The 25,678-nt window shown below is 38.3% G+C and overlaps 1 protein-coding gene across 2 annotated transcripts; it reads left to right on the forward strand.

Annotated features, from left to right (window-relative positions):
* Positions 1 to 218: 218 nt before the first annotated feature.
* On the forward strand, positions 219 to 24,699 carry LOC306869742 (bromodomain and WD repeat-containing protein 3-like). Of its 2 annotated transcripts, none has more exons than XM_079416637.1 (40): positions 219 to 372; positions 496 to 554; positions 642 to 671; positions 802 to 861; positions 1,813 to 1,963; positions 2,115 to 2,213; positions 3,281 to 3,441; positions 3,629 to 3,850; positions 4,303 to 4,403; positions 4,513 to 4,583; positions 4,733 to 4,833; positions 5,036 to 5,076; positions 5,192 to 5,296; positions 6,237 to 6,390; positions 6,526 to 6,660; positions 7,417 to 7,545; positions 7,632 to 7,857; positions 8,443 to 8,577; positions 8,818 to 9,001; positions 10,195 to 10,285; positions 10,379 to 10,549; positions 10,673 to 10,749; positions 11,092 to 11,299; positions 11,375 to 11,473; positions 11,586 to 11,693; positions 11,827 to 11,951; positions 12,146 to 12,228; positions 12,610 to 12,721; positions 12,822 to 12,883; positions 12,964 to 13,119; positions 15,463 to 15,583; positions 15,700 to 15,825; positions 15,944 to 16,013; positions 16,090 to 16,140; positions 16,226 to 16,369; positions 16,511 to 16,663; positions 19,726 to 19,874; positions 21,479 to 21,555; positions 21,696 to 21,839; positions 22,407 to 24,699. In XM_079416637.1, the coding sequence occupies exons 1-40, from the start codon at positions 306 to 308 to the stop codon at positions 23,090 to 23,092; spliced, it is 5,244 nt and encodes a 1,747-aa protein (XP_079272763.1). In that variant the 5' UTR covers positions 219 to 305; the 3' UTR covers positions 23,093 to 24,699. The 2 variants fall into 2 exon arrangements, with proteins under 2 accessions (XP_079272763.1, XP_079272764.1); XM_079416638.1 differs by having other exon boundaries at positions 8,821 to 9,001.
* The last annotated feature ends 979 nt before the right edge of the window (positions 24,700 to 25,678 follow it).

The following is a 25,678-nucleotide window of genomic DNA, read 5'->3' on the forward strand; positions in this document are numbered from 1 at the left end:
GTGACCTGTGATCGTTGAGACGATGTTAAACATGAAACAACTCCTTCTTATTGCAGTGCAACAGCTCTGCTGTTGGGTTCAATAAATCACCCAACTGTATGCCATGCAAAATGTCCGCCGTGGAAATGGTGAGCTCACCTGTGTCCGCTCTCAGTGCGCCGCTGGCGGAAGCGCGCGGTACTGCAGGGCACCGGCGTATTGCCGCCGCGCGGGGGCGCTCAAACAAAGCAGCACGAGCGGAGGCTGCAGGCCGAGACGCTGAGAGCAAATACAGCACAGGCCGCTCTTAGCAAGCGGAGACCTCCATGCGAACCTCCACCCACCGCCTGGACCGGGCCATGGCGGCGGAACCGTGCTCGCAGATTGAAGCCGGTGGGCAGCATTTGTTTCTCCCGCGTCTTTATCGCTGGGAAGACTTTAAGCACTGTTTTAGCATTAGCCTTCGAGGCTAAGCTAAAGCTAACGACTGGTGTTGTTGTGTTTCTCTCTCTGCAGAACTTTATTACCTGATCGCCAGATTCCTGCAGTCTGGACCATGTCAGAAATCCGCTCAGGTGAGGCCGATAGTGGCGTGTGAGTGTCGGTGTGTAGCGGTGAGTGTGTGTTACGGTGTGTGTAACCCTCCGTGTGTGTTTCTGCAGATGCTGCTGCAGGAGCTGAAGGAATACGAGGTGAGTTTCATCCCTGTTCTCCCACTCAATCCCGTTTGTCTCTCAAATATCCCAACATCAGCCTCATGCCAACGCGGCTGCGTGTCTAAATCCTGCGTGTGGTGTGTTTTCCCCCGCTGTGTGTTTGCAGATCATCCCGAAGCGCTGGAGCTGGGATGGAAAGCAGTTTAAGCGAAGCTTTGAAGACTGGGTGAGATTAAATTAACTCTATCGCACACACACGCATGTGAAGTTCACAACCAAACTCTCACAGCTGCTTGGCTCACTTATATTACAGCGTATACAACTGAAAAAGCGTTGAATTGAGGGCGCTCTTCTGGCGGTAGGAATCTAGTCTGTAATATACACGAGGATTGGTTTTGGTGTGGGAAAGTTTTAATTTCGGGAATCGAAATAAAAATATTTGTTTTGAAATTAAAGGCTTTGTGCGTGCCGGCCAGAGGCGTTACGGCAGGGCACGTAGAGCGAGAGGGGATTGGTGGGTTGCTGCGTCACTTAAAGGCGGAAGCCAATCAAACATCAGTTGCTACTTAAGAGACTAGGCAGAAGGGTGGAGAAGGCTTCTGATTGGCTGACACGAGGCGAACGCTTGTGTGTGGAGGGAAAAGGGTGGTCTTTTAGGAATGAGCGTAAATCTGGATTATTTTGGTAAAATAAAGCAAAATTAACGCTAGTTTGAAGACTCAATATTATGTAACATGTTGTTGCAATAGGTATTTCTATATACACTAGCGTTCCCTGTTCTTTTTCTAATCTATTTGTTTTTTTATTATTATTATTATTAAAAAAATTACACACTATCACTAGCATTATCCAGTCATTTTCTATTCTTTTGACTTGTTATTTTTATTTATAAAAAGACACTCTAACACTAGGGTTCCCCATTCTTTTTCTGTTCTATCTTCTTGTTTTCTTCCGTGGACTGCATTAGGCTAACTGAGACTTGTTGCAGCACTTAGATATTTTTGTTCTTTTCTTGGTTTTGATTGCTTCTACTGTTCTCAATTGTAAGTTGGTTTGGATAAAAGCAACTGCTAAATGACTAAATGTACATTTCTGTGCAGTGTTTTTTAATCAATGTAAATCAGCTTTGCTGTGCCTCTCATAGCTTACTTATCAAAGACCTCTGTGTATGTTTTAGGTTTTGTTAAATCAGCACATACCTGCGGATTACCTGTTGCGTGTGTGTGAGCAGATTGGCCCATTGATAGATAAACACATTCCTCCCAGTGTTCCTGGAGTCCACAGTTTACTGAGCAGCGGGCGACAGTCATTACTACGGACAGCAAAAAGTGAGATGCACACAATCACTATATACAGCAGCGAACAATGAGAAGCAACAAAGATGAGAATAGCGCACATGAACACAAACACTTTCCCTCACATTCGTTTTCTCCCTCTAACACAGATAAATATTTGACAAACAGTTGTTCTCTCTCTCAGGTTCTTCTCATACAGTATGGAGTGGTTCTGCAGTAGTCGCCTTGCACAGGGGACGGCCCCCAGAACCACCTCTCAACTGTGCCAAACCACCAAATATAGGTGAGTCCTGTGCTCTGAAATGCTGTGTTGTGCTCTGGCACTGCTGTTTTTAGGTTGAGTTTCAGGAGTCACTGGTGGTTTGTGAACATAGCGTGAGTCCCCGCTTTACAAATGAAAATAGTCATTCATGATAGCTAATTAAGGTTGACATGCTAAGAAAATTCACCCTATCTATTTTTTAGATTTTGATAATATTCGATTAAAATGTCATAATTTGATCTCATGGTGAAAACGTCAGACTTCTCTCTGGTGATGTATGAAAAACTTGTCCTATCATTTATAGGTGCAGTTCACCCAAAAATGAAAATTCTGTTATTACTCACTCTCATGTCGTTCCAAACCCATGAGACCCATGAGACAAATTACGATATTTTTTGATGAAATCTGAGAGCTTTCTGACCCTCCATAGATAGACAGCAATGCAACTGAAACTTAAACCACAATCAACTGCAAGCTCACATTCATTTTGAGTGCAATTCCCACAGTTTTTTTTTTTTTTCCCCTCATACAATAATCCTTCACTCTCGGATGTCTGTCACAATACAAGCGAAAACATTTTTCTCCATTTCGTTTCATTGTGACTTTAAAGGCCAGTCACTCTACACCTTTCCCGTCTATCGACTTCCATTTAAACGCATGCAAATGCAGTCATGCAAATTTTACTGGGTTCCAAAGTTCAAGTTTGGTGAACTTTGCCCTGCGAATTCGTATCATGAAGACATGTGACCAACAGAAGTTTGATACATCACTGTGTTACTCAATTAAACAAATGCAAACTTTAAATTTGCAGAACTGCAGAGTTACGGGAAACTGGAGTAGATTGCATATTTTTACATTTTATTATATTTTGAATTTAATTTTTTAAAGTGCTGCAGTTTGTAAAGTCATATTACAATATAGTGTCCATTTGTCTAGTTTGACCGTAGCTTAATGCTGGATGCAAGAGTATTTTAATTTAGTGACCCAGTAATTTCCTTTAGAGTAACCCAACTATCATTTCTTAGATTTTTGTCGTTTGTCTTTGATTTAGAGTTGATTGTAATCTCTCTGTAACTCTCACTGTTCAGTGTCAATCATGGGTGCTCGCCAAAAAACAGGAGTAGCTCGATTTGGCCACGCCCTCCCCTCCTGTACCTATCAGCACATGAAGATGCATCGAAGGATTCTGGGCCATCTCTCATCAGTGTACTGTGTGGCGTTTGACCGCACTGGGCGGCGCATTTTTACGGTAAATGCATCTGATCAGAATATTGCTTCTGGGCCTGTTTTTGTTATAAAAAGTGTTGCATAATATTGTTAATGTTGAAAAATAATTGAACAATAACAGAAACCCAGGAAACACTGTTTTGTGTCTTGTATTCAGTAGTTTTGTTTTATCTGCGCTTGTAATCAAGGTTTATTCACGTCTCTGTCAGGGTTCTGATGACTGTCTAGTGAAGATCTGGGCGACGGATGATGGTCGTCTCCTAGGCACTCTGCGTGGACATGCGGCAGAGATTTCAGACATGACAGTGAATTTCGAGAACACGCTCCTTGCTTCCGCCAGCTGTGACAAGATCATCCGTGTGTGGTGCCTGCGTACCTGTGCACCTGTGGCAGTGTTGCAGGGGCACACAGCCTCTATCACCTCCATACAGGTGTGTGAACACAAGTTTTCTTTATAAAGTCACTGTGTGAGTGAAGCATGGTACTATGTTCTTTTACACTCAAGCAGCTCATGATCTGGTGATTTCAGTGGTTCACGGGACAAGCTGCTCCACACAAGCTTCAACTCTGCATCTGCTATGATCTTGGGTCACTTGCATTTGGGAAGCAACATGTGCCAACCATATTCCCAAACTTCTAATAAAAAGCTTACAAATCGGCTGCTGTCAATAAAAGAGAAACTTTTGGGCTCTTGCATTTTCCCCCTGTTAAAACAAATGCTAAATGGGTTAATGTTTGAAAATGAAGAAATTAAGATGGCCATAAATATTAGTATTGTACTTTTAAAGATATATTGTAAAATAATAAAAAAAAAATCAACAGGTACTATTAATTCAGATGATTTTGTTTGTGTTTAAAGGGATTTTTCTTTCTATCTCTGCAGTTTTCTCCATCAGCATTAGGTTCCTCTCGGCATCTGGCCACCACTGGAGCTGATGGGATGGTGTGTTTCTGGCAGTGGAACTCACTCAGTATGAAGTTTGAGTAAGTGTAATTTGTCCATTTTAAATATCCCCATTTTGTCTCATGACATTAATTCAATGTTTTTATATAGAGCAAATTTGCAATGAGATGTGTGTGTGTGTGTTTGCAGTGATCAGCCTGTGAAGTTTATGGAGCGTTCTCGTCCCGGAGTTCAGATATCCTGCAGTTCCTTCAGCTCTGGTGTGTTTACCCACACTCACAGTCTGACACCCACACTAACTCTGATCAATTGTCATACATTTTTCTCATGTTTATTTATTATAGTATCATTACAGTCTCATGATCAGACAATAAATAAAAGGTTAAAATACTGTGTTCTTTGATTCCAGGGGGTTTGTTTCTGGCCACCGGAGGGACAGATCACATGATCAGAGTTTACTACCTCGGTACAGAGACACCTGTGAAGTTTTCTGACCTGGACTCCCACACGGTAAGAGCGACAGACATAGAGAAGAAAGCCAGTAGGCAGACAAGAAGGCAAGCGAGATGGAGTATCACAAAAGAGAATAATGACCAGAAAAAGTTGAACTTGTATTGTAGACTGGAAAATGAGGAACATGTTAAAAATGAAAGTTTGAATGTCATAAGTGTATATTGCACTGACTTAGAAATACAACGTTTTTGTATCACAGGATAAAGTTGTAGCTATTCAGTTCTGCAATAACACTGACAGGTGAGTTTATTATCAGCATTCACTATGTGCTTCGTTTTGTGTTTGTTCATTGGGGTGTACCTTTTGTCTTTATTCTGGGTGTTTTTAACTCTGTTTTGGCTGCCTCTGTATCCAGTCTCAGGTTTGTGAGTGGTAGTCGGGATGGTACGGCTCGGATGTGGCATTACCAACAGCATGAATGGAAGAGTACTGTGCTGGACATGACCACCAGATTACCAGGGTCAGTATGTGTACATATCTGTTAATTGTGGGAACAGGCAGGTTTCTCAAGCACAGTTGGAATGAAATCTATTTACGTTAGTATTAAAGGGGTCATATAATGCTAAATACACTTTTACAAGTTACAACTGAAATGTGTGCTGGCAGTGTGTGCACACAACAACCCTATAATGATAAAGATCCACCCAGTGTTTTTTTTTTTTTAATCTTCTAAAATCTTTACCCCTTTCTCAAATCGAGCCGATCTTTAATGCCTGTCTGTGTGACGTCACACGGACGAAGGCCGTTCCCACGATAGTTTGATTGACAGTAGCGTTTTAGCACAGACTGCACTAGTGTCTTACCTCAGACCCGCCCTGAGTGAGCTGTCATCAGTTGTTTCACCGCCGGAGCAGATGTAGACAAGAATGACTCCCAAGCGATTGAGGTGTTTTATTTTTGGATGTAATAATGAACATAGCAGTAGTCGTTTACTCCCGTCATCTGAGGGGCTGAAGACGATTACGTTTGGTCCTGAAGGGAATGCGCCGAAGAAGTGAGCACAAGGTTTTTGAAATTAATATTTGCAAATATCCTTTCCAAATAATGTGCTAATTGGCAAGTTTCACGATGAATGCGGCTAAAGTAAACAATCCCTCAGAGAGTGGCTCGGAACAGAGGGGTGGGGTCAGCAGAGCACATTAACATTTAAAGGAGAATGACACAATACGGCTTGCTCTGAAAAGAGATGTTTTTCACAGGGTACACTGTTTTACACTACCAATGAGAAAGTTTAACCAAACTATGTTACAGACTTTTCATTAAGATAATATCAACTTGTGGAAAATGGGCATCATATGACCCCTTTAAACGTTGTTCTTTTGGAAAAATAAAATGTATTTGGTCCTTCAATTATGTGTATTTTTTTTACATCTGTGTGGACACATATGTTGTATTCACAGGAGTGCTGTGATATCAGGCGATGACAAATCGACCAAGTTGGTGGTGACCATGGTCGCATGGGATCGTTACGATCACTCCATCATCACAGCTGTTTCAAACTGCCTCCTCAAAGTCTGGAACTCAGCAAATGGCCAATTACTACATGTGCTGTCGGTATGTGTGCATGCATGTGAGGCAGAATTCAGTCTGTTCCTTTTGGTTCCTGTTTTGTAAATCTAAAGAGGCGCTTCCTATGATTTATTGCCCATTATGTATGGATCATTTATGCAAATGTTCCTCTGTTCATAGGGTCATGATGATGAGGTGTTTGTTTTGGAAGCACACCCCTTTGACTCGAGAATCTTGTTATCAGCTGGTCATGATGGTAACATCTACATCTGGGACCTCAGTAAAGGCCTCAAGATCAGAAACTTCTTCAATATGGTGAGATGATGTAACAGATCTTCCGTTTTAATTCCAAAAAGTTAACCAATTTTAAAAGTAGTTGACAGAAAAGATAAGAAAGATATACACTAGTCTTCAGAGATTTGGGGTAACAAGTGGAGAAGAAATTAATACTTCAGCAAGGATGTATTAAATCGATCAAAAATTACCACAGATGTTGATAATGTTCCAAAAAAGAATTTCAAATTAATGTTGTTTTTAATCTTTCTATTAATCTAAGAATCCTAAAAAATGTTTTAGCAGTTTTCATAGAAATATCAAGCAGCAAAACTGTTTTCAACTGTAATAAGAAAATCTTTTGACACCGAAGACTTGAGTAATGGCTGATGAAAATTAATCATTGTCATCACATGAATAAACTGCATTTTAATTAGTATTAAAATAGAAAATGGTTGTTGTTTGAAAATGGTTGGCTGCCCACTGCTCCGGGTGTATGTTCACTACTGTGTGTACACTTGGATGGGTTAAATGCAGAGCACAAATTCCGAGTATGGGTCACTGTACTTGGCCACACACCACTTCCCTTTCCCCTTAAACTATAATCATATTTCACAATATTGTTATTTTTTTTGCTTCACTTTTGATCATATTGAGCATAAAAGACCTCCTTCTTAAAAATAATAATTTATAAATAATTTTACCAACCCCAAATTATTAAACTGTAGTGTCTTGATGTTGTTAGAAATACTGCTCATCACAGAAATGTAATTTTCTGTCTCTAATTTTCTGTGTTAGATTGAAGGCCAGGGTCATGGTGCTGTATTTGACTGTAAATTTTCTGTGGATGGGCAACACTTTGCTTGCACAGACTCTCATGGTCATCTGCTCATCTTTGGATTTGGGTGCAGTCAGCCTTATGAAAAGGTACGTTTGTGTCCAAGATATGTGGAATTCTGAGCTTTTTGTGCAGTTGATTGAAACCACATTGCAACGCTTCACTCTGCTTTCAGATTCCAGACCAAATGTTCTTCCATACGGATTTCCGGCCGCTGATCCGTGACTCCAATAACTTTGTTCTAGATGAGCAGACGCAGCAGGCACCCCATCTTATGCCTCCACCTTTTCTGGTGGACGTAGATGGGAACCCCCACTCACCTCGTTACCAGCGCCTGGTGCCGGGCAGAGAAAACTGCAAAGAGGAGCAGCTTGTGCCACAGCTCGGCTACATGGCTAATGGTAAATTTAGTTAAGTTTAAATGGTGAATAACAAATTACACAAAGCTTTACTGCATGATTAACATGCTTCTTATTGCTGTAGTAATAGTAAATATTATTATATAGATTATATTATATAAACTAAACAACTAATTATAGTCATTAATAAATAATTTCTGTAGTAGAAATTTTTTAAATATTCTGTTCAGTCTGTTGCTACTGTGTAACAATTTCAGTAGTCTATACCAATGAAATGTCACTGTTGTTCATATTTACTTCATTTAAAAAAATCTTGATACATTTTGGGAAAAAAAATTACATTTTATTTTTAAATAAAAATTATGACGTAGTCTTCAACCCAAAATACTTACAGTATATCTGTCCTTCTGGTACTTTTCTTTTTGACTAGCAACAGCACTAGAAATGTTACTGCTTGTCATTTGTCTGACTGCTCAACAGGACATTGTGACCAACCTCAGTAGTGTCCTGCACACATTGCATGACTAATGTTAATCATATTAAATAAGAAGCTCCCTTTGTTTATATTCATGCCATATGTAGTCATCCTTTTATCAGGGAACTGAGAAAGTCGTTTAATGTTTTTAGGTGATGGTGAAGTGGTTGAGCAGGTGATTGGCCAGCAGACTGCAGATGAGTCTCATGAAGAAAGCCCATTGGATGACCTGATTAGGCAGCTCCAGCACCAGCAAGATGAGCGACTCGACTCAGGAAATCATACAGGTAAGAACAACCCACAGCTAACCTTCTAAAATGTTTTAGAGAAATTTCAATGATGTGCTGGAGCATTGTTTTCTTATGGTACAATTATTGCACATTGAAGGGGCAAAATGCCGACAGTATAATATTTTTTTCTTTTTATTGCATTGAAATGATTTTGCATTTAAGACATTAGTTGGCTTAAAGGTCACCTATATAAAAGCTGTTAGTTTAGAGGTTGTGACATATAAAGCTGTTGATCAGTAGGTGCTGAGGTGGCAGGTGGTCCTCTGTCACCCCCTAACGTTGGGCTGCGACGTAGCGGACAAGTTGAGGGTGTACGGCAGATGCACAATAATGCCCCCCGCAGTCAGATCGCCACTGAGAGAGACCTTCTGGCATGGAGCCGCCGCGTGGTGGTTAATGAAGTCCAGTCTGGCACTTTCAGGTACAAGTATGACAATTTAACAGCTTACAAATCAAACAGAAGTAGCAACTGGTAGAGCAACATTGCTACCAAAAAACTGAAATTTATTCTTAAATGCCTTTCAAATTTGACAGAATAGCTCATCACTGATCTAAAGCAGCGGTTCTCAACCCTTCTGACACCAAGGCCCCCCATTGTCCACAACAATATTCTCCAATAGACTATTTCAACTATTTGAAAATCTGGAATCTGAGGGTGCAAAAAAAATCTAAATATTGAGAAAATCGCCTTTTAAAGTTGTCCAAATGAAGTTCTTAGCAATGCATATTACTAATCAAAAATTAAGTTTTGATATATTTATAGTAGGAAATTTACAAAATATCTTCATGGAACATGATCTTTACTTAATGTACTAATGATTTTTGGCATAAAAAAAATCTATAGTTTTGACCCATACTATACTCTTTGTTTATTGCTATAAATCTATACCAGCAACTTAAGACTGGTTTATATATATATATTCTGATCTTTGCATAGCTAAAAATGTATATTAATTATAAACTCCCCATGCATGGAGTTATAAGAATTTATTCATTTACATGACTTTTCCTTTTTAAAAAAAACACTTGTCTAAAGTATTTAAGCTTCTGTATTTAAAAAAAAAAAAAAAAATATATATATATATATATATATATATATATATATATATATATATATATATATATATATATATATATATATATATATAATGACCTATATAATGACCTATATAATGACCAATGGGGAGCGTGAAAGCAAGGCTCACCACAAAGACAATGGCGACACCACCCCATCAGTCATATATATTATGTGGAACTAATGTAAACCTAAACTTAATCTATAAAAACCATAATTAAATATATTACTTTGAAAAACAGTTTACCGATAAAATCTCAATAAAATTGTGTTTTACATAGAGCTGTTGCACATAAATAAGCCTGTTTTTATTTACCTTTTTTTGTTGTTGTTAACATGACTAAATCAATCTCAAATCTCATTCCACAATAATAGGTTGTAGTTCTCTAAGGATTTTACTGAAATAATTCACTAGAATTCCCCTTTTAAATGTCCATTGTTTCCTTTAACTACACTAAACTGAGCTTGTGTGAACAGCTTTGAGAGTTTAACACCCAATACTGCCTTCTCACTGATGTGATGTATTTGTGCATGTTTAGAGTGATGGAAGACAGTAGATGTGCTAAAGGAGAGGTAGAAAGGTCTTTCTACAATATTGAGAAGAAGAAGAAATCTGCACCCACAACAGGAGTGAGTTTTATACGTATGAAGACATATATAGATAAAGTCAGTGGCGAACCACAGTATAAACCTAAACCTCATTTTTCACCTCTTTATCTGTAGAGTGAGCCGGTGGGAGAGAGCGTTCGCATGTTGCGGAGGCCTCAGCGCAGACCTCAGCAGAGGAGACACGCGTATCAGACCCGCTCGACTCGAGAAAGGAGACGCAGCACAAGTGTGCTCTCGTACACCCATAACGAGGAAAGTGTGGCAGAGTCCGACAGTGAAGTGGAGGTAAGAAGGCAGTGTTGGTTTAATTATTTTAGTGAATCCTGTTTTTTTTAACTACATATTTTTTTGCTAGTTTTGAAATGCTTAATTAAACATTAAATAATGTTTCTGAATGTGTGCACCCAGCAGGAGGAGGAACAGAATGAGAACAGTGATGTGTCCTCTGATGGTGAAGCTCAGTGGGAGAATGATAGTAGCTCCAGGTTCAGACCCAATCACAATATTTTACAACATAAAAGAACATCAATAATGCAGATAAAGCATTCTGATTTTGATCTAGAACTAGCTTAAAGTTAAGTTTAAATGAAGCATTAATTATTTTGCAGCTATTAGTCTTGACTCCATATAGAATTAGACTCGTGTAACAACAACAAATTGTATTTAGACCAATATTAGAGATTAAATTATAGATAGTACTATTGTTTTGTTTTTTTTATCCATTTTTAATTACTTCCATTTTAGTTTTTAGTAGGCTTTCAGAATGTTTAGTGAAGTTTTAAGAATTTTCATTTTTTTTCCTTTTCCTGTTTAAATATATTTTACAGTGACTCTTCTAGCGAGTATTCTGATTGGACGGCGGATGCAGGAATCAACCTCCAGCCTCCGAAGCGAACAACTAGAAGGCCGCCGGCTCGTGTTGCCGGGAGCAGTAGCTCTGAGGACGAGGAGGGGACGGGGCAGGGAGAAGGAGAGGCTGAGAGATCGAGTAAACGGACTGAAAAGAAAAAGAAACCTAAACAGACTAAACAACAGGTTAGCATACAGCTATCATTCATCCATCTATCCATCCATATTTTCTCTTCTATGCTGATGTGTGTGTGTATTTAGTCTGTGCCTGCTGGAGATTTGGAGGAATGCTTGCCCCCATCGTGGATCATGGAGACCATTCCAAGACGATCACCCTTTATACCTCAAATGGGAGATGAGGTGAGTCCCTTCAATAAATGTAGGCACACACTAAATGATCAAAAGTACGTACGAGGATTTTCATCATACATGCATATCTTTCTTAAACCATTTCTCTTTCTTTGTTCTGTAGCTGATATATTTCCGTCAGGGTCATCAAGCATATGTCCGAGCTGTGTGTCGTGCCAAAGCTTACAGCATCAACCCTCAGAAACAGCCCTGGAACCGCCTGAACCTCAGGGTAAGGGGCTTATTTCCTGTCTCATCACCATTCCCACTCATTAGGCATAATTTAGTCTGCATCACAGTGGTTGGCCCATTCTGCATCCAGACCAACAGGAACATGAAAGTATGTTGTCTGTGTGTTTTCTTAGGATCAGGAGTCTGTAAAGGTCGTGGGTATTAAATACGAAGTCGGGCCGCCCACTTTGTGCTGTCTCAAACTGGCTCTCCTGGACCCAACCTCAGGGAAAATGACCAACGAATCCTTCAGCTTGAAGTATATACACTTGTACTCTCAAAAACACACAAGCACATTGTCTTATTTTTATTTTTTTATTTTGTATTGGTATTGGAATAGCACAATAAATTACGATAAATACTAAATTCTGATAAATACATTTAAAATGGATATTAGGATAGTTTTTGATCATGAATGAGTTTAATAATAGCTGTCTCTGTGTCTCTCTTTAGGTATCATGATATGCCTGATGTCATTGACTTTCTGGTGCTACAACAGTTTTACAATGAGGCCAAAGAACGCAACTGGCAGCCTGGTATGTTTGTGCTTTAAACTGTGGTATGTGCTTGTTGAGGAAAGGCGGGTTGTCTTTTTTTAAGTGACTGAGCATTATTACTTGGTGGATAAGGTAGTGAGTGAAAAAAAACAAAACAACAAATCTAATTGAAAGAGGGGCCTGAGCCATACCGAAAAAAAAGAGACTTATGGGTGGGTTGATTGGTTTCTTTTTATTTGAACCAGTAAACAATCATCTATAACACATTATTAACTGCATAGAAACAGGCTATAAAGCTTGCAGGATTAGTGGCATAGATTATTGATCTATTAATGCTGTGGTGGTAAAGACGAATACATTTATTATGATCATAAAATAGCATATAAGTAGCGAATAATAGCTGTGAATATCTGTATTTAGGTCAGCATTTCAGGAGCATCATTGATGATGCTTGGTGGTTTGGTTCGGTGGAGTATCAGGAGCCATTTCAATCGGACTATCCAGACAGCCTCTTTCAGTGCTACATTGTCAGGTATGTAGATTTGATCACTGCTGTACCAGAGTACAGAGATAAACCTTTGGCTTAATATTGCTGTAAATCCTTTTAATAATTGGTGTATGTTGTTTTGCAGGTGGGATAATGGAGAGAGAGAGAAAATGAGTCCGTGGGATATAGAGCCCATACCCGAAGAAGGTACTGACACACTTAAAATATGACACAAACTCAGCCAGTCACATTCTGGCATATCTAATGGTGTAATTGACCATCCACAGCTCCACTTCCAGAGGAGCATGGGGGCAGTGTCCCGGTCACAGAGGACGAGCTTCAGGCCCTGCTGTACACCCCTCAGGAGGGCGAGTGGGGGCTGCACATACGAGATGACGAGTGCGAGAGAGTCATCACAGCCATAGATCAGCTGCTAACGCTCGGTATGGCAAATGCACACAATTTTTTTTTAAATATTGAACTTTGTTGGTCTTCTATGTGTCAGTTGCTGATTAGCATTGTCAAAATACCAGTACAATGAAATTTTATGAACCTCAAGCCAATTTTAATACCAAAGCAAAACTAGATCACTCCCGAAAGCCTTTATTACAGATGTTAAATAATTAATACATTTGAGGAAAATATTTTTGTATTAGTTGAGAGAAGATTTTTTCAGGTAATTATTCACGTAGACATAAGTCAGTAATAGAGAAATAATTTGCGAGCAGTGAACTGAACAAACATGTAAATTAGGAGGTATCTAATTGCATACCATTCAGAAAATGAAAAAAAAAAGTTTGAAATAAAGCTTTTTAAATGATTGGTATAGCCTTCACTATATTAATATAGGTAATACACTGTTTTTACATTCATATCATAAAAAAGAGTCAGAACAATATTGTGAAACATTGCGATTTAAAATAACTTTTGTTCTATTTAATGTATTTTAAAATATAATTTATTCCTGTAATGACAGGTAAAAGCTGAATTTTGTCATATGGTTCTTCAGAAATTATTCTGATGTATTGATTTTGTGCTCAAGAACAATTCTTAATGTTGAAAACCATTGTATTTTTGGAAACCCTAATACATCAGCATTCTTTGATGAACAAAGTTCAAAAGAACAGCATTTATTTGAAATAGAAACCTTTTAAACATTATAAATATTTTTACTTTCACTTCTGAGCAATTTAAGCAATCTAATGCATCCTTGTTTAATAAAAGTATTAATTTCTTTAAAAAAAAATCCAACTGACCCCAAACTTTGAATGGTAGTGTCTTAGGGTCAGACATTAACTTTTCCATTAAAGGGCAACCACATTAATAATTGTATCTTTGTTGTCTTTAATGTCAAATACTTACATTTAACCAATTACTTCATTCAATCAAAATATTTTAAACTTGACAATAACACTTATTTAAAATAACTATTATATAAATTAACTAATAACTAAAATAACTATTTAAAATTGTATCTAAATTATAGATTTAAAAACAGGAGCTAATTTTATGACAAATTATTGTCGATTATTTCTCTTGATATTGTAATTATTATTATTAATGTCGATTAATAGAAAACATATAAAAACTTTTTTGTGTCTGTGTTTTAGAGGAACGGCTCATCATATATTCTGGCTCTGGCTTCACAGACAAACATGTAGGTCCATGACGTTAGTCTAGTCTAGCTCTTAGTTATGCAAAAACTCCTGTTAAAATCACTGAAGCTACGAAATTAATCTTTTATTTACATTGTATCTGCAGTATTGTTTATGATGAGGGAAATAGTGAGCACAAAGAATTCAATCTGTGAGTGTGCACACTCAACAACTCCAGAGTTTTGAGCGTTGACTAATCTGAACGCCTCTGATTGGCCATTGCATTCCTAAAATCAACGGAAATGCGTGCAATTGGTTATCAGTGTTGCCAAAAACTATGCAGAAAAAGCAATCTGTTGTAGTGTGCAAATCAAAATATAATTCTGCGGATAGACACTTTTCATGACACTTTTCATAATCATGACAGCCACAAGTGATTATTTAATTGTCGAATTTGAGGGACATTTTTGTTACAAGGCCCCATTAAAGTGCCCCTATTATGGGTAATGAAAGGTTTATATTTTGGTTTTGGGAGTCCCCAACAACATGTTGACATGCATGCAAGGTCAAATTTATTATTACCTTACTTGCTCAACGACTCTCAAACGATCAATTTTTCCAAACCCCTACTTTGCGTGATGATAATCTGGGGTAATTGGTCCAATTGGTCTCATTTTCATTTCACCATACCTGTAATGCCTGATAAAGCAGTGTTTGTGAGTGCAGTAGTGCTTTGTGTACAGCGTTGCCGGGGAAACTGCTATTTTGACCCAGAACCTAGTGGCAAAGAATGAATTAGCATGTTCATTCAGACCAATGCAAAAAGACCAACAAGTTGGTGGACGACAGTCATTGACCTCAACATGAAACGGCTTGGGATTCGTTTTGAAAACGACTTGTTTCAATGATTCAGTCGGCTCTTTCTTTTGCGAGACAATAACTTTATACACGATCCACTTTCAGATTTAAAACTTTGTGGGATGTTTTCATTCACTTAGAGCTCATGAAAGGTAATTTTCAAAAATCCATCATAGGGACACTTTAATATCTGACCCTGTAGTGTATATTAATATTGATTTAATACTTTACTAATTTAACCTTGCTATAGACAAATACTTGCATTGTTTATCTGTGAATATTTTTACAATAAAGCATGTTCCTTGCTAAATTTTACTCTTGTGTGTTTTACAGATGTGGCAAAAGCGTTCTCCTGCCCTGTAGATTTGAGGGAATATCCACTGTACTGCACTGTTGTGGCCTATCTTACTGACCTCAGCACCATCAGAACAAGATTAGTGCACCGTTTCTACAGGTACACACTATATTTTAGCCTACTGACCACAGCATCATCAGACATCAAAATGAGTGCCCTCTAGTTCTTCACAAATACAAGTGTTGGAGTTCTCTCACGTGTCTCTGTATGTGTAGGCGGATCTCAGCACTAATGTGGGAAGTGCGTTACATTGAACACAATGCTCGAACATTCAACGAACCGCAGAGCCCTATCGTCAAAGCAGCCAAAACTGTCAGCAGCGTCCTGCTGCGTTTCATCAGGTTAGAGAAAATGCAGTAAACTTACACATTCATATCGGTTACGATCCCTCTGGTTCACCTGCTGAGCTCAGTGACCATACTGAGCATTTTCACTCTTAATGTGCATGTGTGTCTGCAGGGATCAGACCTGTACTGATATCTTGGATCTCTTCAATAAGATGAAGAGCGAATTCAGCAGCGAGGAAGAGGTAAGTGTGTTGGCCTTCCAGGATTGGACACCCCTATATTAAGCAGAGGAACTCATTGTCTCTGTTTGCTCTGTAGGAGACTGTGGATGTGGACTCAGATATTCCTGGCACCTCCACTGGTCAGACGGTGAGAAAATTCATCTTATAATTTATTTACTATAAAGTGTTACAGTACCAGGTATGTTTTCTCTAACCTCTTCCACCATTTTCAGAGGTCCAAAAACGTGCCTCAGAAGCGTGGAGTGGTCCTGGATATCAACGCATGGCACGGACAGTGCAAAGAGCTTCTGAGGAGAATGATGGCAATCTCCGATTCAGAGCCTTTTCGCCAGCCTGTCGACCTCTTCACCTACCCTGTACCTCATTCTTAGTGCTACGCTCTTTCTTCACAATTACCATAATTTTCTGTTCACTACCTTTAACATTATGCTTGTCACTTCCTGTTTTCCATGTTGGAAATCATTCTGACCTAATTTCTCTTTCTGTCAATGTATCAGGATTATCGTGATATTATAGACACTCCTATGGATTTAGGCACAGTCTCTGAGACCCTGATGGGTGGAAACTACGAGAATCCCATGGAGTTTGCCAAAGACGTGCGTCTTATCTTCAGTAATTCAAAGGCTTTCACGCCCAACAAGAAGTCTCAAGTAAGACCAGAACCCGTTTTTCTAGCTGTTCAATGAACACACTCAGCACGTTGATAGACAGACATTACAATTAATTAATTAATAAGGTGCAGGGTTTGAAATTAAAATCAGCGGGTAACGCTGTCAAATCACTAGCCAATTTGGCAGGTTACTTTTCGTAAGTTATGTTCACTCATTAATTTCTTGTGGAAGTTCATGCAAGCAAAATCTGCGTAAGTTTAGCGCAAATACTGAACTTGTGAGACATCATGACATTATCGAGTATATTGCAAAAAAACAAACAAAACAGACCTACAGAGTGCACTCGACTATGTGATGAAGTCTGGTTAGATGCGTGCGCATTTAGAGTGCATTCTTTCACTGCATGATTCAGTCTATTAATATGTTCAAGTTTCAAGTTTATTTGTATAGCGCTTTTTATGATACAAATCGTTGCAAAGTTTGTATCAAAATTAAGTTTCCACAATATATTTATATATTGCAGAACCTTAATATATTTAACTTATGGCAAAATTTGGTAATTCTGTATGTTGTCTGAGCATTGGCATCCTCTGAGGTCCTCTGAGGGGTTGGCATTATCTTTTCTCAGGTGTTCGGTCATCTCAGATCATTTAAGGGTTGGATCCAGACTGAAGCTTCTGTAATTCCTAGTTACCATGGGATGTTAATCCCATGGCAGAAACAGAGAAACAAATAGAGACATAATTAGCGTAGCTGCTGTTCCATCTAAGCAAAAATTATTTGTTCAACCCAAGCTAAAGAATAATAATAAACGTACATTTGATCAGATATAAATGCAGTACAAGATTATAAGATGCATTATGTGAATGCTTGGCTAAAGAGATGTGTCTTTAATCTAGATTTAAACAGAGAGAGTGTGTCTGAACCCCGAATGTTATCAGGAAGGCTATTCCAGAGTTTGGGAGCCAAATGTGAAAAAGCTCTACCTCCTTTAGTGGACTTTGCTATCCTAGGTACTACCAAAAGTTCAGAGTTTTGCGACCTTAGGGTGCGGGTTGGATTGTAGCGTGGTAGAAGACAAGTTAGGTACGCAGGAGCTAAACCCTTTAGGGCCTTATAGGCAAGTAATAATATTTTGTAAATGATACGGAACTGAATAGGTAGCCAGTGCAGAGACTGTAAAATTGGGGTAATATGATCATATTTTCTTGACCTGGTAAGAACTCTAGCCGCTGCATTTTGGACTATCTGTAGCTTGTTTATTGAGGATGCAGGACAACCAGCTAGCAGTGCATTACAATAGTCCAGTCTAGAGGTCATGAATGCATGGACTAGCTTTTCTGCATCAGAAACAGGTAGCATGTTTCGAAGCTTGGCAATGTTTCTAAGATGGAAGAATATACATTAAGAGTAATCACAATTCAAGATAAGGGGGCAGAAAACGTATATATTTATATCAATTCATATAGTTAATCAATATCACACGAAGAGTGCCATTTTTTTCTTAAAAAATCAGCATGGTTGCAAATGTTATATTGATTTTATTCAACAGTTCAATAAACAATAAGTTAATATCAAGAGACTTACGTTTTAGACACCATATTTCCTGTTTTTGTGCTATTTCGACAACAAAAAAATATTCCAAATACAGCCACACTCTGAGCAACATGATGGTGTTTTGTTACTGAATGAATCAATCAATTGTTTAATGATTCGGTTCAATCGCAATGACTCCCTAATTAACAGTGACTTGATGCCACTTACTGGCGGTTTTAATTTCACATTTACAGTAGCTTTTCGTTTTTTTTAAAAAATAATTTCAAATCAGTATTCAACATTTCATGTTCAAAATATCAAAACATTATTTATACATTTCTACATTAACATGTGTAAATACATCTAAATGCCACTTCAGATGCATCTTCTGTAACGATGAATTTTATTGATACTGATTTCATTTTAGTAACGGCCTAAATGTATTATTATTATTATTATTATTATAATTGACTGATTAAATGTAAGAATTTGACCCAAAAGATGATGCACACTTTTAGAAAAAAAAGGTTTTATAAAGGTAAAAATGCCCATAAAAGGTAAAAATCAATGTCACTTTAAACTTATTGGGAAAGATTAATTTCTATCACTGCTGTGAACTGACCACACAGAATATGAAGAATATCAAAAACTTTAGGAGCCAGCTGTCCACGGCAGTCCTTAAGATACCAGCACAATAACACACTCCGCAAAAATCATCTAATTATCTTTATCGATTAAAATCCCAGAAAATGTTGAGATAATTTTTTTGTTAGTATTGCACACCCCTAGTACTGACACAAAATGATTTGTAACGGTTGCTTTGTCACTTCCAGTGTAGACAGCCTCAAGCTGTTGGTTTATTTCTGTTGGGTTTTTTTGGCTAGTACAAGTTATGAATGGCCGGTAACTTAAATTAGTAGCCACATTGGCTGGTGAGTTAAAAAGTTAATTTCAATACCTGCTAAGGTGTATTCATTTTCAGGCTTTTTGAAAGAAATAAGTACTTTTATTTAGCAAAGACGCATTAAATTGATAAAGACTTTGTTAAATAAAATTTAAATAAATATATCCCCATTTCCACAAAAACATTAAGCAGTGCATCTGTTTTCAACACTGATAATAAGAAATATTTCTAGAGCACCAAATTAGCATATTAGAATGATTTCTGTAGGATCTTGTGACAGTGAAGACTGGAGCAATGATGTTTAAAATTAAGCTTTGCCATCACAGGAATAAATTACATTTTAAGAAATGTATTTTAAGTTGTAACAACATTACACATCTTACTGTTTTACTGTTTTTATTTTTTGTTTTTATCAAATAAATGCAAATAAATATTATTACTTTTTTCTTTTTTTTTATATATAATGCTGTTGTGCTGTTAACTGTACTTTTGTATAACTAAAACCGTATATTTCTGTCTTTTTTTTAATATGGATTTGCAGTCTTCCTTGGACTGATTTTTTTTTTTTTTTTGTCTGCATTTTTTATGCAGCTACGGTAAAATAGTCAGAGAAGGTTTACAGTTGATCCACAGTATGACTTTGATATTGTTTGTTGTTTAGATCTACAGTATGACTCTGAGTCTCTCTGCGTTCTTTGAGAATCAGATCATTCCCTTAATCTCAGACTACAAATCTGCAGTTCAGAATCAACGTAGGAGTCAACAGAGACTCAGTTGCAGCAAGAGATTACAGAGCTCCTATCCCAACAGGTAAAACACATGCACCCACTGTCAAATCCACAATACCGAGTGCACATACAGGTGCATCTCAATAAATTAGAATGTCGTGGAAAAGTTCATTTATTTCAGTAATTCAACTCAAATTGTGAAACTCGTCTATTAAATAAATTCATTGCACACAGACTGAAGTAGTTTAAATCTTTGGTTCTTTTTAATTGTGATGATTTAGGCTCACATTTAACAAAAACCCACCAATTCTCAGCAATCTCAACAAATTAGAATACTTCATACTTCATTTTTAGTGACTTGTTGGCCTTCTGGGAAGTGTGTTCATTTACTGTATATGTACTCAATACTTGGTTGGGGCTCCTTTTGCTTTAATTACTGCCTTAATGCGGCGTGGCATGGAGGTGATCAGCCTGTGGCACTGCTCAGGTGTAATGGAAGCCCAGGTTGCTTTGGTAGCGGCCTTCAGGTCATCTGCATTGTTGGGTCTGGTGTCTCTCATCTTCCTCTTGACAATACCCCATAGATTCTCTATGGGGTTCAGGTCAGGCGAGTTTGCTGGCCAATCAAGCACAGTAACACCATAGTCATTGAACCAGCTTTTGGTACCTTTGACAGTGTGGGCAGGTGCTAAGTCCTGCTGGAAAATGAAATCCCCATTTCCATAAAGCTTGTCAGCAGAAGGAAGCATGAAGTGCTCTAAAATTTCCTGGTAGATGGCTGCGTTGACTGTGGACTTCAGAAAACACAGTGGAGCAACACCAGCAGATGACATGGCAGCCCAAACCATCACTGACTGTGGAAACTTCACACTGGACTTCAAGCAACATGGATTCTGTGCCTCTCCACTCTTCCTTCAGACTCTGGGACCTTGATTTCCAAATGAGATGCAAAATTTACTTTCATCTGAAAAGAGGACTTTGGACCATGAGCAACAGTCCAGTTCTTTTTCTCCACAGCCCAGGTAAGACGCTTCTGACGTTTTCTCTGGTTCAGAAGTGGCTTGGTAGGCCTTTTCCTGAAGACGTCTGAGCATGGTGACTCTTGATGCACTGACTCCAGCTTGAGTCCACTCCTTGTGAAGCTCTCATAAGTGTTTGAATCGGCTTTGCTTGACAGTATTCTCAAGCTTGTGGTCATCCCTGTTGCTTGTGCACCTTTTCCTAACCAAATTCTTCCTTCCAGTCAACTTTGCATTTAATATGCTTTGATACAGCACTCTGTAAACAGCTACACCTTTCAGTAATGGCCCTCTGTGTGTCAATGTTCGTCTTCTGGATCATTGCCAAGTCAGCAGTCTTCCCCATTATTATGGTTTCAAAGAACAAGAGATACCCGGAATTTATACTGTAGGGATGGTCATTTATTGAAACTCAAATGTAAATATTCTAATATTTAGTGATACGGATTTTTGACTTTCATGAGCTGTAAGCTCTAATCATCAAAATTAAAACAACAAAACTTTTGAAATGTTTTACTTTACATGCAATGAATCTAAAATATATGAGTTTCACTTTTTGAAATAACTCGCAAGAAAAAAAGAACTTTTTCACGACATTCTAATTTGAGATGCACCTGTAGATTTTTCATTCCTTTTTACCCTTTTTTAAACCTGTGTGTTTCTGCAGCCCCAAAGGTAAACAGAAAGCAGGAAAGAAAACTTCCCAGGTGTCTGCAAAAGGCCGCTCACGGAAATCCTCTCAAGGTAAGAGAGTTCAACATGGATTTTTTCTTTCTAAATTGGGGATGTCAAAATTAACCACTGGAACAGAATTGCAAATGATCATACTAATGGTGAATTTAGTTTATATGCATTCTAAATAAAGTGTTCAACTCTTTCACAAGATTTGAATGTTGCAGTCGATGAAGACAGTCAGCCATCCTCTACCTCCTCATCCTCTTCCTCCTCATCTTCCTTGTCCTCTTCATCAGAGCAGGCAGGAGCCAACAGAGTTACACGCAGCTGTGTTACACCAAACAAATCCTCAGGTACACACTCATACACAAACAAACCTATATTACCTTTCAAAAGCATGGGTACAGTAAGATTGTATTTTTTAAAGAAATTAGATCTTTTATTCAGCAAGGACTTTTTAATGGATTTCTGTTTTAAAGTTGTTCTTTTGATCTTTCTTTTTTTTTTTTTTTTTTTTTTTTTTTTTTTTTTAAGTAAGAAAAAAGTATCACAGTGTCACACACCAAAAATATTCAGCAGCAAAACTGATAATAAGAAATGTTTCTTGAGCAACAAATCAGCATAATAGAAAGATTTCTGAAGGATCATGTGACACTGAAGACTGGAGTAATGATGCTGAAAATTCAGCTTTGCATCACAAGAATAAATTATATTTTTAAATATAACAGTTGTGTAAAATTGTATTAATATTTCACAGTATCACTGTTTTTACTGTATTTTTGATCAAACAAATGCATTCTTGATGAGAATAAGAGACATCTTACTGACCACAAGCTTTTGAATTGTAGTGTATTTTGCAAAGGATTTGTTTTACCTCCAGTTTGACCATGAAATTGTGTCCTCTGTGCTTCTATATATAGGTGGCCATGGCTTACTGCCAAACGGAGGTCGAAGTTCACGTAGGAGAGGGGCTGCGTTACCTGAAGAGGGAGAGGTTTCTGAATGCGAGAGCACCAGCTCATCATCATCCTCAACATCTGCATCATCGTCCTCCTCTGGTACCTCATCGTCTTCGTCTGAGAGTGACGACAGTGGGACTGAGGTGGGCAGCTTTGCCGATGGCGGCGATCACGACTACAGCAAAGCCCCGCAACACACAGAGAAAGGCAAAGAGGCAGTGGCCTCCATCGATAACACAACAAGAAAGCGCAAAGGAGAAGCGCAAACAACGCCTGTGAAACGAGCACGGCGAGCAAATGAAAGAGATGAGGAAGAGGAGGAACCAGAGGAGGAAGAGGAGGAACCAGAGGAGGAAGAGGAGGAACCAGAGGAGGAGCTTGATGACGAAGAGGAGGAGTCGGAGGAGGAAGACGATGTCATTTCGTCATCAACAAAAACTGGAAGTCAGGGGTCAAATCAAAGGACTCCAAAGTCAGGGCGGGTTAACACTCGTAACCAGGGTCGAAGGACTGTTCTGTACAACGATGACTCTGAGGATGAGGGGCCGACGACAGACCCGCTGAATCTAGGAATGTCGCGGTCTGGAAGGGTCCGTCGCATGACTGAACGTGCGAGGGTCAGCCATCTTATGGGCTGGACACATTGACATTTTTATGATCTTTACACAGACTCACTACAGCGATACTGCAGGGATTTTGTTTTTAGTACTGTCTTTTTGTGATTTGATTTTTTTATTTTTATTTTTTTTTGCTGTTGTTGTCGTCTCCGAAACTTGATGTTCATGACTCTTGCTGGACTGCGGTGCTCTCTCTTCTCTGTGGCTTCCACAGAAACTACCACGCCATCAACTAATCAGCCACCTCTGCCTTATTCTGGTCCAGAGCGGAAAAGAGTCAACTTTCCTCCCTTCCTCCTCCTGTTTGGCTTTGATTCTTTTGGTTTCTGGCTTCTTTCACTCTGAGGAATCTATTCTGTCAGAAAGATGGTGCTGCTCTCCTCTCACGTCTCCATCTCGCATTCTTTTCGTACCTTTTTTTTTTTTTTGAGAACACTTAAGTTTACCATGTGATTCAACTGACTTGACTTTACTATTCAATCAGGTTATGCATTTACCTCTGTTCAATAATATAATCAATTTTGGTGCAGGTGCAACCTCTGAGATGCATTAACTACTTCCAGATCACTCATGGTAATCCTCATCCATTTGAGCACAGACACGAGAAGGATTATGGGAAATGTAGGAGAAAATGCACTTCTCCCTTCTCCTCTTGTTCAAATACACAAAAACACTTCAGACTGTTTTTACAGAATATATTTATATTTTTCCACTCTTGTATGATACACTTTAATTCATTCTTATCTTGCAGTAAGGAGAACATTAGTATTGATAATGTTTGCACATTTTATGTCAAGTATATGTGGCAGCTGATTGGTGGATGTGAGGTGATATCTGAATCCTGGACTCTGACTGGTTCAGATATTTAATGTAAATCTGAAGAGCAACAGACTGTTTATTTTCTCACCTTTTTATTTTCCTTTTTTTTTTTTTTGCAATGTTTTTTCTCTATGCTATTATCATGAAAGACTGAAAAGGCTGTTATGTTTTAAACAAGGAAGACAACAAGAAACCCTCTGAAAATCATCGCATGTGATCATGTAATCAATGGTATGTTTCACTGGTGTATTTTCAGGATGACGAAGACAAAGCATTATAAATTGAAGAGATCATAAGTTGAATCTGAGTTTGGTTTGTGGTGTCAAAGGCTATGTACAAACTTTTTTTTTTTTTAAACATTGGTACAGCTCTCTCTCGATCTCATTCTGTTTTGCCCTTCTCTTCTGCTGTTTATCCCTCTTTCTCGCTTTTGTTTTTCTCTCTCTTGCACTATTTTGGAAAGTTGGAAAACACCCTCGCCATCCAACCCCTAAACTGCTTGTCCTCACCTCTTTGAAAGATGTTTCCCAGCCAATCCAGATACAGCATTAACCTCTTCAGGTTCTGCGCCGTTCCCTTTGTTTAGAAAGGAGTTGACTAGATGAGTTAATTTTGTCTGTTCATTTCCTTTCCATTTCTCATGACTTTTAAAAAAAAAAATTGTATCAGGGATCTGTTGTCATGTTGTAACAAAGCCTCGATCTGTTCAGTGACAATAATAGTGAAGATGGTCATGATGTTAGATGTCATTAACGTATGTGTCCTTTTTTTTCCTACACATTTTGGATTGTTTTTTATAATAAAGGTGTAAAACTGTGATTAGTATCTATTTGATCTCTACCTGACAAAATGACATGAAGATAAAAGTATGATGTATTATATATTATTATTATCCCTCTACTGCATGCATTTTGATGGTACATGATGATAAATTATTCCATATCATTTTTTGGTTTATTTGGGAAAATTTTATTGATAAAACATTTTTTTGACCACCCCTCAGGGCAACATGGTGCAACAATGGTGCTGAATCACTGAGGAAATTCTCTGTTCATATAAGACAATGTTCAGAGAGCAATACAAAATCACAAATCGATTGTGAAAAGGGGAAAACACTTGAAACACATTGATATATTGCATTTGATCCAGACGTATGTTTGTGTTGTAGTGCAGGGCTGGGAAGCATTGGGTCCTGGAGGACCACTGTCCTGCAGAGTTTAGCTCCCATTAAAAACACCTGCCTGTAGCTTTCTAGTGATCTTAAAAGACATTCATTAGCTGGTTCTGATGTGTTTGATTACGGTTTGTGCTAACCGGACCGAAGTTTCCCAGCACGGATGTATACTGTGTCGTGTCATATGTTCTTCGTGGAATGAGATTATACTCTGTGTTAAACTTCAAGAAGCACTTCTTCTCTGCTGTGAAACAGAGGTGCACATTGCACTTTTTGCACATCACTTTGGGTTTTCCTGTGCACCCAGGAACCTTGCATCTTCACTTTTTGTCACATTATTTGCCCGTATGTATTGTCAATGGGAAATCCTGGTTAGGGATGGGAGCTGTGGACCCCTGCTTCCTTAGCCCTTATCGCACAATGCTGCCCTGAGGCAACGAAAAGAAAAACAGAATTTTTGGACATGCAAAATAAAAACAAATTAATAAAACCTGACAAAAGTCTTCTCTACACCTTCACGCACACACACATATTTTATATGTACAGTTTATATCATTTTAAATAAGATTACTAAAGCAAATAATCTGGATTTCTTCTCACACCATGTGCTCCTGTGACCATGT

Source organism: Barbus barbus, assembly GCF_936440315.1.
Source record: "Barbus barbus genome assembly, chromosome: 5".
Lineage (NCBI taxonomy): Eukaryota > Metazoa > Chordata > Actinopteri > Cypriniformes > Cyprinidae > Barbus > Barbus barbus.

Coding starts and splice junctions, on each gene's coding strand:
- LOC306869742 (XM_079416637.1), top strand. CDS start 306: ATGCGAACCTCCACCCACCGCCTGGACCGGGCCATGGCGGCGGAACCG. Junction 672..801: donor AGGAGCTGAAGGAATACGAG/GTGAGTTTCATC, acceptor GTGTGTTTGCAG/ATCATCCCGAAGCGCTGGAG. Junction 12,229..12,609: donor AGAACGCAACTGGCAGCCTG/GTATGTTTGTGC, acceptor ATCTGTATTTAG/GTCAGCATTTCAGGAGCATC.